Source organism: Enoplosus armatus, chromosome 7 (genome assembly GCF_043641665.1).
Source record: "Enoplosus armatus isolate fEnoArm2 chromosome 7, fEnoArm2.hap1, whole genome shotgun sequence".
NCBI lineage: Eukaryota > Metazoa > Chordata > Actinopteri > Centrarchiformes > Enoplosidae > Enoplosus > Enoplosus armatus.
The window spans coordinates 17,711,573-17,724,710 of record NC_092186.1 but is presented as its reverse complement, the minus strand read 5'-3'; the positions used below and the strand labels follow the sequence as shown (position 1 = coordinate 17,724,710).

General features: G+C 39.9%; 2 protein-coding genes across 2 annotated transcripts; both read left to right on the top strand.

Moving 5' to 3' along the window:
• Positions 1-131: 131 nt before the first annotated feature.
• Positions 132-2,967, top strand: polr2h (RNA polymerase II, I and III subunit H). The gene is made up of 6 exons (XM_070909141.1): positions 132-266; positions 628-712; positions 1,253-1,336; positions 1,749-1,842; positions 1,994-2,077; positions 2,557-2,967. Exons 2-6 carry the CDS (start codon positions 640-642, stop codon positions 2,672-2,674), a joined length of 453 nt encoding a protein of 150 aa, XP_070765242.1. The 5' UTR covers positions 132-266; positions 628-639; the 3' UTR covers positions 2,675-2,967.
• A 2,266-nt stretch (positions 2,968-5,233) lies between these two features.
• Positions 5,234-11,865, top strand: mfsd8l1 (major facilitator superfamily domain containing 8-like 1). The gene is made up of 11 exons (XM_070909535.1): positions 5,234-5,339; positions 7,229-7,414; positions 7,552-7,614; positions 7,740-7,859; positions 8,164-8,243; positions 8,326-8,674; positions 8,970-9,043; positions 9,309-9,522; positions 9,829-9,951; positions 10,174-10,304; positions 11,785-11,865. The coding sequence occupies exons 1-11, from the start codon at positions 5,264-5,266 to the stop codon at positions 11,863-11,865; spliced, it is 1,497 nt and encodes a 498-aa protein (XP_070765636.1). The 5' UTR covers positions 5,234-5,263.
• Positions 11,866-13,138: the final 1,273 nt, after the last annotated feature.

Here is a 13,138-nt window from a genome sequence, read left to right as displayed (position 1 = left end):
AATAACAATCCGTCCATCTATTTTCAATATCAACATTTTAGCATAACTAGCTAGTTTATATTTTCGACCGGAAGCAGTTTGCGTGTCAAAGGTTGAGCACATTGTTCCTTCGCGGTAGTTTGTTTCACATCATAATGAATGAAGTTTTACTCGAATAAGCTATCTAACGTTAGCACACACTTTAAATACACGTCGCCACAGAGAGGAACAGTGACTGCGGCGTCATTCGGTTAACGATATAAAAGAAAAACTTCATCTTATTTGAGGTAAGTTTTGGGAAATGTGTGCACAGCATGCTAAAGCTAACAGCTAGCCTGGATAGGAGACATTAATGAAGTTGTAGTTAACGCTATGACAGGACCTCAGAACTTTGGCTAATTCAGCCAACGTTATGCCAAGCAGCAACGTTGTGAAATCAATGTCGAGTAAGAGTATTTTAATATCGACACATTGTTGAGCTTTACATGTTAGGGTTAGGGATATTTGATTAGATTCAGAAGAGAATTGTACTTTCCCCATCACAAGACGAGCACTTATCATTGAAGTCAAAAGCTTTCTAGACATGTCAGTTTTCATTTTAACTGATTTAATGATATCCTTCATCCCCTTTCCTTTTCAAATTCATAGAACAGGACAGAGATGGCCGGAATTCTGTTTGAGGATATCTTTGATGTGAAGGACATCGATCCTGATGGCAAGAAGTTTGACAGAGGTGTGTGAAATGTCATTATAAAACAAGGTTGAAGGAGGTGGGAAGTTATAACACCAGCCAACAGCCAAATGCTTGTAAATTAGTCTCTGGTCAAGAGACCAGAGTCTACTACTGTACTTGTAATATCTGCTGGAAATCAACCATCAGGAACCTTACTCTTTCGAAAGAAAATATTATCTAAAAATCATAAATTAAGTCTGGCTTCTATCAAGCTTAAGGCCCTGATGTTTTTCTCATCAGTGAATAACGACTTTACTGTGGTAAAAGAGAGTGACAACACAACTCTGAATTAGTGATAATGTTGTAATTACTTCATTAATGCAGCTTCAATCATATACAATGTAGTTGTATGTTGATGATCTTTCTTCTTTCCTTTGTTTTGAGTTATGCGTAAGACTATTATTCTCACCTGTAAAAGTATTAACTTTTATTTACATTTTGTTACTATCATGTATCCAGTGTCGTTTTCAATTTGTGTCCTTCAGTTTAATACTGCATATTAACTAATCCAAACTCCACTGTACTGATTATTTTCTACAGTATCTCGTCTACATTGTGAAAGTGAATCTTTTAAGATGGACCTTATCTTGGATGTGAACATTCAGATCTATCCTGTTGATCTCGGTAAGGATAAATCTTCTTGTCTTTGTGTATAATTATTGTAAGTTAAAGATTGGAAGTCATTTAATGGTTGTTTTTATCTAACGCGATAATATTCTAAATTAATCTTGTATACAGACTGGTGAGAACAAATCAGTTATTTTTCCATGAGTCATCTCTTAAATTTAAAGAAATCATTCTACTTTTTGACAAGGTTGTCACATAATTGTTTGGGTACACTCACTATTTGACTTTTGTTTACAACCTCGGGCTCATATGTAAGTGAGCAGTGTAAAGCTAAACGGCAAATGCAAAGCAGCAAATATTCCTCGATGCCTTCTAAAGCACCAGGCATCAAAAAGTCATCATCAATAACCCAAGCTGTCTAAGCGCACAATTTAAACCCACTTTGTTCGCTTGTGTCCATTTCATTAAGGTGACAAGTTCAGACTGGTTATTGCCAGCACGTTATATGAAGACGGAACACCAGATGACGGAGAGTACAATCCTCAGGATGACCGGCCATCTAGGTAAGACATTTGTTCTTCACATATTGATGAATGTAACATCACCAACAAGTGCTATTTGGTGGACTTCTTTAGTGTGACTGTCCCCCTTTGTTTGCAGTAATTTTTGCTGGTTTAGATTTGTGCTGTCATTGAACTTTGTTTACATTTCCAGAGCGGACCAGTTTGATTATGTGATGTATGGGAAGGTTTACAAGATTGAGGGCGATGAGACTTCAACAGAAGCAGCCACACGCCTGTGAGTGATGTTACTCAGTTTAAATGAAGCTTTGAAGTAAATTTTTTGTTAATTTAATCTCTCAGCCTCAACTTATATATATTAATATTATCACATAGCCAAATAGACCGTTAGCATAACAACAGGTAGCATTGCAATTGTTATTAGTACATTATGAGTACAGAAACATTATTCATTTTTACATTTTCAGTATTTAAATATTTGGTTGTACTTTTATACGAGTGATCAGTTTAAGATTGCTCAATTTGCTGCCAAAATGTTTGTATAATAAAATCCAGTAACTCATGTTATGAGATGAATACACTGTTGGTGGATTATCATTAGTACACACTCTGTAAATTAACACTGTTAGTCAGTTGTGTATTGCATTAATGGCATTAATTAGATAATGAGGTCATTTATATCAATTTTTACAAACTTTGTTTTATCTCTCATTTGTTAGCTTTAATCAAGTTCCATTGATGTGCTTTTTCTTTCAGCTCTGCCTATGTGTCTTACGGTGGCCTCCTCATGAGGCTGCAAGGAGACGCCAACAACCTTCACGGCTTTGAGGTGGACTCCAGGGTCTACCTCCTCATGAAGAAACTGGCCTTCTAAAACCCAACCCTGCTTGCCCTCTTACCCTGGTTCTTCCACTGCCACAGTCAACCTTAAAGTCATACTGAACTGCATACTGAAAACAAGTCTGGAGCACACGACCATCTCCAAGAGCAGCTCACAGAGGGAACACATGGAGGCTGAAGGAAACACATTTTGTTTTTTATTCTGGTAGTTACAACATGTTTCCTCTAAGGAGGTGGACTACAAACTAAAGACTGTGACCCTTAAGAACTGCTGCGTCCTACATCTACTGGCAAACTGTAAATAAAGATTTCTTTTATACAAAATGATTCTTAGATGGTCAGTCATCTTGGATCCTTTAACTATTTTTTGTCTTGTAATCAACAAGAATGGGCAGTCAATTTGTAACACAGCTGTGTACCCCAGTAAAGAGGGGCGGGAGAAGGTTTTATAAAGAAGCTGGCGCTAACTGGGCCATGTAGCTTCCAGGGAAGTGGTCTTAAACACAGCATTGTCTTTGGAAAATTATATAATGGATAGACATATGTCAGCAAATGTATTTATAAAGTAAATAAGTTACAATGGGACAGTCAGCAACATCTCTCTCCAGAAGCGGTCCCAGTTAAGGCACTATAGGGACTACAGTTTCAATGAAACACTGTTGGCCGTGAGGACGGTCGGTCCAGAGTAACGGGAATATTGTATACGAGGCGCTACTTGACTTGTATGTCTTCCAGCTAAACCTCTAAATTCAGAGGACTGTTCTCCATCAGCTCACAAGATGACAGTCTTATGTGTGTAGTTGAGTAGCTGCACCCTTATTTGGGCTTTAGCGCTATTTATTTGATTTCATCTGAAACTGAACTTTTTCCCACTTTGCATACATGAACAATCCCAGATTAAACGGCCTCAGAGTACTTAATAAAACATTTGAGTTAGAGAGTTTGACTGGATGTGCAGGAAATTAAAACATTTTTGCACAGCTCACAGATGGGACTTTATGACCTAGCATGCCATGGGCAACAATTCTACATTTGCTCGAATGGCAGCAAACTAAAATGTAGACACTCAGGCGACAAAAAAATTGAATTAAGGGTGAAGAGGCAGCTTTTGTGTGCGACACAGGTTTCTCAATGTCAGTGGTAATGGATGTCACAGGATGGAGAGGAACACTGCCACTGACTCACACGGACTCCTGATATGTGCATGGAAAGCCTTACATTAAGCGATGCTTTAGAATAAGCTTATAGCCTTAGAAAAAGACGTTTAAGAAAGAAATGGTCCCACATCAAGTTATCATAGGAAGTCCCATTGGAAGTTTTTGATTTGAATGGTTTACTGTATAGTTTTTTAAAGGGAATAGCAATACTCAAGTAGGAGTAGCAGACTACTTTCTTTAATTTTTTTAATCAGTAACTTAAAAATGTAACTAAAATGTAACACATTATCTGCCCAGACACTTAGAATATTCAGTGTTTTGCATCAGATTATTCTTATCAGAGTGGAAAAACCTCCTAAACAACATTTTCACCATCATGGGACCCAGACTGATTAGTGTTTGTGCCTCTGATACACCACAGACAGTAGATACTGTGGGTTATTTGATCACATGCCCACCTGGTGAATGGTCTGGGTAAGTCATTTACTGTGTACATAACACCCTGAAAGCAAATCAAATTCATATTGTGATAATCTTGGTTTAGCATGGACTACAGGAGTGACACAGTGCAAACTGAGGACATAGAACAACAGAGGCTGCACAGTGGTGTCATACTGGAGTAGGCTTGTTCTCCTATGGCATATTATGCTATTACAACATTTTCTGGCATATTTATTGACCTCAGACAGCCTAAGCTTCATATTTTGAAGTTCATTTATCTTGTGCACACAATTATTACTATTATTGTGTCTTTATGTATGTTTAGTAAGCCTTACGTTTACTTTACAGCACTGCTGAGCATTTTCTAAAGCTCTTTTCATAGCTTTCTTTATATTTTAGAATGTGCCTTGTTTCCTTCTCAAAGATTTCTTTTCATTTTACTGTGAAAATCTAATTAAACTTGCTCAAAAGGATTCATCACAGTGCCCCCTTTTGTCATAATTATATTAATATATATATTATATTATCAAAGGGTCATGCATCTGAACGCACAAATTAGTCCAACACGTGTATTAAATCTACAGGGAGGGAGTTTTCACTGCTAGGTTTTATTATACATCCATAGGCTGTCCCATATATTCGCCGGAAGTGACGTAGGCTGGATTAAACTGCGCAGGAGCATCCCGGGGAGGCGTGTTTGGGGAGATATGTTTGTGCAGCGTTTGCAGGTCGGGGCAGGTGCTCCAAGCTTTACCTGCTTCGGGAGTTTACTGCGCTTCACGACTGCAAACCAGCTCCGTGCACACTCACTGTAGAAATATGTAGAACAATATGCATCTCTATTTGAAGTGTTTTCCAAACTGTCTGCAGACGGCCTTGGTAATATGTGCCTGCATTCGGCTCTAATTGGAAGCACTGCACTCGGGATTATGTCAACTGCGGTGTTTGTGTAGAGAGACTAGAATGAACATGTATTTCATAGAATAATGAAGAGTACAGAAAGAAGATTATAGCAGCCAAACACGATGGATAACCGACGGAAAAAGAAGCTGACCTTCTTCACCATTGGGCTTATATTTCTCCTAAGCGGTGTGGAATATGGTGAGATCTGTTTTTGGGTTATTGCGGCTTTTGCCTTTTGTAACTGGAATTGTGCACAAATCATCAGTAAATGATGAATTAATAATTTTCTCACATCGCCTATATGTTTTCATGTCTGCGATAACAACTAATATTTCACTACATCTATGTCAAGCTATTGTTGTAGATGAAGGTATCCTTAATCATAATTGAGCATTCATGTTTTTAATCAGTAATATAGGTGATTAATGCTATGTTTACAAGTCATTGTCACCCGTATGGGTTTTGGTGACTGTGGAACATACTGTACTGGAACTTTAACAAGTTGATTAGTGTTGGAGCCTCATGACATTTTGCATATTTCTTCTGCGTCTGAGATGTTTTACACAACCAGTATATGAGCCTATGTGCATATATAGTCAGGATTATAGATATATAAGGACAGGAGTGAGTCAAACTTCCCCCAGTGCAGCTCCACACTGGCAAAGTTATTTAGTTAGTTATTTATTGACTGAAAAGTTAAAGAAATACTAGATTCTGCCTCACAGAGACACCCTGTGGAATTTGTGTGGAATTGTAGAATAGAAACTCGTGCCAAAGGTATGACCTCGATGCTCTGACCTGAAACAAGCTGCAGAACAGTTTGTGTTTAACTGAAACCTGGGTGGGGTTGGCTTATTGTTTAGGCCCTTACACAGACGCCACCCGAGCTATTATAACAACCAGGTTTGCAATACCTTTTAAAAAAACGTCCCATATGTCTCAATCTGAAATGTATGTAGAACAATGGTCACTCAAAACACTAATCCAATAAAAGAACCCTGCAATAAGTACTACTTAGAGGTGATGGCTCAATTTTTATGGAGTCTTTACACTGAAAGGTGTTTCTGTCATTCTTTCCAAGCACACACACGCAATCTAATAGAACAACACCACTAACCACACGGCTTAAAATTTTCCAGAGGGTTATTTCAACAGCTCTCTTACACTGCTAATATGATTCATAAAGATAGTATTTATTACAAGACTGTTGTAGCAGATTTCACTACAGTGAACATGGTTTGTCTTTCATGGTCACTCACTGTTGGTGTCATGTCCTAAAATTTTATAACGTATAGTTTTATGCCTCCCACATGCAGACGTCTCTGTCAGGGTGATGAAACTACAGCCTCCCCCCCAGATGACAAGAGCATTTGAGCAATTATTTCCTCTCTGGAATTTTCTCTGGGCAATTGTTATTGTGTGTCTTCTGACCCCTGAATTGAATTTGGATTATATTGGGTCAACACAATCCTTTCCCTTTATGATAACACGGATGGAGGCATTGCCGGGGAGAAAGAGCTTCCACTGCAGCCAATGTTAAAACTTCACTTTCTAGATCTTTGTTCAGTGCAGCATTCAACACGAGAGCCTATGCAACATATTCAAATAATTCAGCATCTTTCTGCAGACCATATACAGACTTGTGGTGATGGTAGGTAAAAAAGTGATGAAGTTTAGTTTATCATGAGTTTACAGTTATCAAGATAAATATGTACAGAGACAGAGACAATGTTGATTAGTGATATTCCACCTCCTAAACGTCACTGCAGGGCTCAGGGGAGTCACATGGTTGTTATAAACATAGGTGGGATGCCATGGGGATGCAGCCTAGGTGACTGTGCTCGCGTACAGGCAGCCCAACAGAGCCACATTACGGGCGATTGACTCCATATAGGGCTTATGACACTGATGACTCAGCATTATTGAGTTAGACAGTGCAGATTCAGCAGATTTGAAAGACAATGTTGACATTGTGTGTGTTGTGTAGACATTCAGTTGTTTTCAGAGTAGACACTGAAATGTAACAATACTTCTGATGAAAGAGTACTTCAAGAGCCCGATAATAACGCTTACTTCTGTCTCCCCAGCTGTAATATTGCCCACAATATGGAGGTACTTGCAGACTTTAGATGCAGCACCGTACTTCCTGGGTTTGGCCCTGTCAGCGTTCAGCTTGAGTGGCCTCCTGTCAGGGCCGCTCTTTGGCCACTGGTCTGACAGAATGGGGACCACCAAGAAAATCATCTTGTTTGCCAACCTTTTTGAAATAATTGGTAAGTCCACTCATATTTCTTATTTCCACGGTCTTCTCATGCGTTTAACCACTTGAACCTCAATAATGTTACACACTTAACTCCATCTGTTCTATTTGAGTGTTAATGTACATGGCTCACTTTATTTTACTCTCCAGGTAATTTCATGTACTTTATGGGCTTCTCCAAGTGGCTCTTACTGTCAAGCCGACTGGTGGCAGGTGAGTCTGCACAAAGTGACACTGTGACTGTTATTATTTATTTGGCAGGTGGCGAGCCAGTAGCATATCAACCTCAGTATTTCAGTGCTGTAATTTACATTTCATGAAATATGTATTCTCCTCAGGCCTTGGCACGGGTGCCGGCTCAGCTATCTTTGGCTTCCTGACCAGAAGCACTGCCTCGGAGGACCGAGCCACTGTATTTGCTGCTGTCATGGCATGCCGACAAGCTGGCCTTCTGATTGGTCAGTGCTCCACTGCTTTCTGATGACAAATTCTAAAGTCTGCATGCTGTTGATTTGTGTTTAATTATTATCAATTGTAATTGTTTTGTGTCTTTTACACAGAAAAGAACAGAAGGTTACTGGTACTTTTGGTTGGGTAGAGATTACTGACCATCTAGCTTCCTGATGCATTTCACACAGTGAATTCTCACACGCAAATGTTAAATAATAGGGCATGGGCAATTACATATGATGAATCAAAGAAATAGCCTGTATGATTGGGGGTGACATATGGTTAAAACGCATGTCTTTGTGTTTGACACAGGTCCTGCATTTAACATATTCCTGAGGCTGTGTGATTTCCACCTGGGCCCTTTTGTGGTCAATAAATATACTGCGCCGGGGGTAAGGTCCAACTACTGTGCACAATAAGTTTTTCCGCCCACCAACGAAAAGCCGTAACACTCCCGTCTTCCACCCCCTGCAGTTGTTCATGTGCCTGCTGTGGATTCTCCTTCAACTGGCGGTGATATTCATGTACTGGGACCTGCCTCCTCTAGAGAGGGGGAAGGCCAAGGGGGGTCCCACAAGCCAGAGAGGGGAGGAGGAGAACGAGCAAGGGCTTGTAGAGGAGGACAATGACGAGGGAAAGCCGCTAATGGTGTCCCAGGAGCTTGTGGGGTCCTACGGCTCAGTGGTGTCATCTAACCCATCCAAATACCCCACCCCTGCTGTCTCAAATGCCACGCTAGATCATGTCTCTCCGCCTCCCTCTCCTGTGCCACAGGAGTCCCACGAGTCCTCCAGCCCCTTTAAGAATTTCAGCATATCTCGAGGTGGGTGGTTGACAGTGTGTCAATATCATTCTGGATCCATTAAAAGTCTGGAAATAGCTGTAAAACACATTCTCCTGTCCTTGTTGATGATTGGCTAGTTGGTCTGTGCCCCCAACCCTAGATCACTTCCTCTTCCTCTTCTTTTAAAAACACACGGCAGTCAGGAAGCCAGATATTGCCAGAGATTACAAAGATAGCCAGATGGCTCACAGCTCATGGAGAGGAGATAGCAATGACTCTGTGTCGAGCACACCGGGAAGTCTGTCTGTCTCTGACTGTCTCTTTGTCTCTGTAGAGTTCCTGAGAGAAGAAGTGGTCGTGCTGCTGGCTGCTCAGTTCATCACCCTCTTCAATCAGACAGCGCTGGAGGTGCAGTAAAGACACACGGACAGAAACACGCACACACACACACACATAGATATCATAAAAAGCCAAGTTTTTTATAGTTCTTTACTTAGGAATCACTTTCCTGAAACAAGTACAGTATCTGCTATTGATTCTAAATAATGCAGAAACAAATGAAACACTGGACATACTGCTGGCAGACATTTTTACTCAAGAAGTTAATGTTGTCAGGACTGTAAGACAAAATGACATGTTAATATGGGCATTTATTCATCCATTCCCTCCTCAGACCATGGTGACCCCGCTTACCCAAAAATACTTCAGCTACGGGGAGCTGGAGAACAGTGTGATGTACTGCCTCTGCGGTGTGGAGGTGATCGCTGGCTTCCTGTTTGTGCGCTGGCTGAGCCGGCGTGTTGCTGAGCGGGTAGTCCTGGCCATCGGTCTGACCATCTGCAACATCTCTGGTGTCTGGTGCCTCATCTTCCTGGCTAAGCCATTAGGTCAGACTGTACAGAAGAAAGTCCACACTTTTTCTTATTGTACATGCAGATCTTCATCAACAGTAACGGATTCTGCCACAGATCTCCCACTAAGAGTCACTTTAGTTCCAGGAGGTGTATTACAGTATTTATTGATGAGGCTAAGTATAGAACACAATACAGCAGATTTGAAGTCTATGACAAGCATGCTAAAGGAACAGGCATCCTCATGATCAAAAATGTTAAATGTCCCATTAGAACCTGGCTGTATCATCCTTATTCACTCAGTGTTTTGGTGTTTTCTGTTGCCTTTTGGGTTTTCTGTAGGTGATTTCCCATGGCAGCTGACTGAGTTCATCATTGGGGTGTTTCTGCAGGTTTTGGGTTTGCCATTTGTAGCCGTGGCTCAGGTTTCCCTCTTCTCCAAAGTCACTTCTGAAAGAACACAAGGTGAGCAACTGCACCTTCTAGTGGAAAAGAGAAAGCATTGCATGTTGGATGGTCTTTGGTCTCGTTGCTTTTTTTCCTGTAGCTCATTCAGGCTGAGTAGTGGGGGGTCCAGTATCCCTGACATGGACTGCACATTTTGAACATGTAAATTATGTAAGTCCTGTACCCTGTGGTCTTTGGTGTGTTGAGTTCTCATGTCTCTGTGTCTTGCTTGTATTGCAGGTTTCAGTCAGGGAATACGGCGCTCAGTGGGAGGTCTAGCTACCATCCTGGGCCCTCTGTGGGCCGGTGGCCTTACCGAGAACATGTACATCATGATGGGGGTGATGATGGCACTGCTGGCACTGCTAACGGTATGCAAAAGGAAATATGATTGAAACAGAAAAAACAAAAGGACAGAGTGTAAATGTGAATGAATGTATATGTCCAAGTCATCATGTCTGTGGTTGAGTGAAGGAGATATTGTTTTGGGGAATTGTCAGTTTATTCAACCATGTGAGGGCTTTCTCGTGGCAATTTTAATCAAATCTAATTTAGTGGAACCTTATTAGCCACTACAGCTGGGTATCGAATCTCAATACAACGTGTGTCTGTAATATTGAGAATCAGAAAGTGTCAGGCTTCAAACGTCTTCAAATGCTCGGTCAAATTCTTAGACTTTTTTACTTGTTCTTGGATCAAATATGTCCTGATCTAAATCAGGAAACTTTTTATTCAGGCAATGTTCTTTATTTAACACTGAAGCTGAGTGTATTTTGTTAAATGAAACAAACGCAGGTATTTTAATAGCACCAGTATTGTAAAATTTCAAACAATACCCCCCCTAATAACTACTTAAGTGAAATCTGAAAATGAATGTAACATAATTTTGTTTTAACTATTATTTAAAAAATATCTTTTCTACTCATATGGTCAGTTTGTTTGGGACACTTTCAGCATCTCCACAATGTAAATTCAGTGTTCAAAGAAACATTATTTGAATTTGGCTCTGTATTTGTGCTGTTGTATAATGGTGCCTTATGTATGACAATAACATTATTTTCCCTGAAGTCCTCTCTGTAGTATGTTACCGATTTACATTTATTAGATGTGACTAATGTGACTGGCCCTATTGCCATGCTTGTATGAAAAAAGTACTCTTTGATTTACCCTCATTGTCCATGTGCACAAAACACAGCATTTGTAATGGTTAAAATCGGGCTCCATAATTTGTGTAAATGTGGGTCTCATTTCTGTATCAAGCTAAAATTGCAATGGGAGTGTTTTTTTTAGCTTTGAGAACCTAATTAGAACAAATAAGAAACAAACAAACCACTGAAAAGGGTTTAAAGTTAAGAACAGGAGATGCGAGTTGACATCTTATAGCCAGCAGCTCCTCTTGCGTTGGGGAACAAACAAGCATAACAAAATGCTTGTAATGCTTGTAATGATGCGTGGTAAAAACCCACAGCCCAACAACAAAATGTTTCCACTATCATTGAGAAAGAAGGAAACAAAACCCGAGTGTGTGTGTGCCTGGGTGAGAAGGAGAGTGTGTGTGCACTTCTAATCAGGTGAAATAAAGTCCACCTTGCACTTCTTTCTTCCAAATTGGGTCCACCAGGAGTCTCCCTTCACATTCCTGTATTTTCCTTCTTTCATTATTTTCATTGTAAAGTACGTGCTGTTGTACACCACTGATACACTCAAGCAGGGTTTCAGGATTCATAGCGTCAAGCGTTAAAACCTTAATTCACTTTGAAACTGTGTGAAATAAAGTCCTTTTGAGTGAGCATCAGTTTAGCCCTGCTAAAATATATTTAAAAGAGAAAAATCTAATGTTGTCTAATACAGATGATGCTGGCTTTCTCATACGACCGGCTGGTTGCACCTTCTACAGAGGAGCAAGTCGACGACTCGGACAGCAGTGGATAATCCAGCCGATGCAATAAAAGTGGATATGGAAGGTAGCTTTTTACAAATATCATACATTTAGTAAAGGGAGACATTACATCACATTTATTTAGCAGATGATTTTATCCAAAGCGAGTTACAATAAGACCTGTATTTGTATTAATGCAAGACTATTTCTGTTCTTGCATTAATATGTAATTTGAGCCAGTAACTACGAAAATGTTATTTTGGATCCTGTTGTTCATGATAATTTGATATATTCCCATGCAAAATGTATTATTAATTAATTATTGGTTTGCATGGTCATATAACTTGCAGACTGTAAATAGCAGCATTGTCTACCACATTACTGCGTCTCATCCTGATTTTTCTTTCCCCTTCTGCCAGTGCACAGTGGGAGATTCCCTGTCCTGCAGCTGACAGTTGGGGCCAGCGTGCAGGGTGATAACACGAGACAAGAGTGCTTACCTAAAACTTGGACTTATCAGCTTTGTGTGCAGAGGCTGATCGGAGATATATATATACATATGTATATGTATATTTCCCATGGAAATATAGAATCCTGCCGACACCACATGTGTAAGCTTTGGATGAAAATCCTTTCCGTCCGTTTGTGTTCTGCACTGAGTACCAACTACACTAGGTGCCCCTCACGTTCTTCCTGTGTTTCAGCACATGCAATATAACACTTATTGTTTAATTAATGAACATGCTAAATGGCTGTGGATTTAGCCGACCTATGTCCTTGTGCTATAGGAGAATACATTAGCTGTTCAGCCTTGATACCTAATAACTCACCTTCTGGAAAAACAGGCATTCAAAATATTTATCAGCTCACTGAAGAGAACCGGGTTGGTGAAATTCCTGAAAGCAATGTTTTTATCTGTAAGGAGTTTCTCTGGCAGGTAGAAAACCAGGCTTTATTGTCCTCTAAAGTAAAATACTCATAATGTAGACCAAAAAGATGCTTACAGATATATACATCAGAAGGATTTCAACCTTGATTAAACATAATTTCAATCCACTTCTTTATTCACATCCATTTTCATCTCTATCTGATACAATGAAAGTTTCTCTTTGAACACAGCAATATTTGGAAAAACTGTATGTTTTATTTTCTTTGCAAATTGTATTTATTCATTCAAATGTTGAATGTGGTGCTTTGTGAATTGTGAAGAGTGGCCTCACCACTGAAGCAATATGCTGGGTAACTGTCTAAAAGAACTACTAACACTAACACAAAATAATTGAATCAATGTGGGTTTTTATCTGTAACTGTAACACCTGAGTGTTT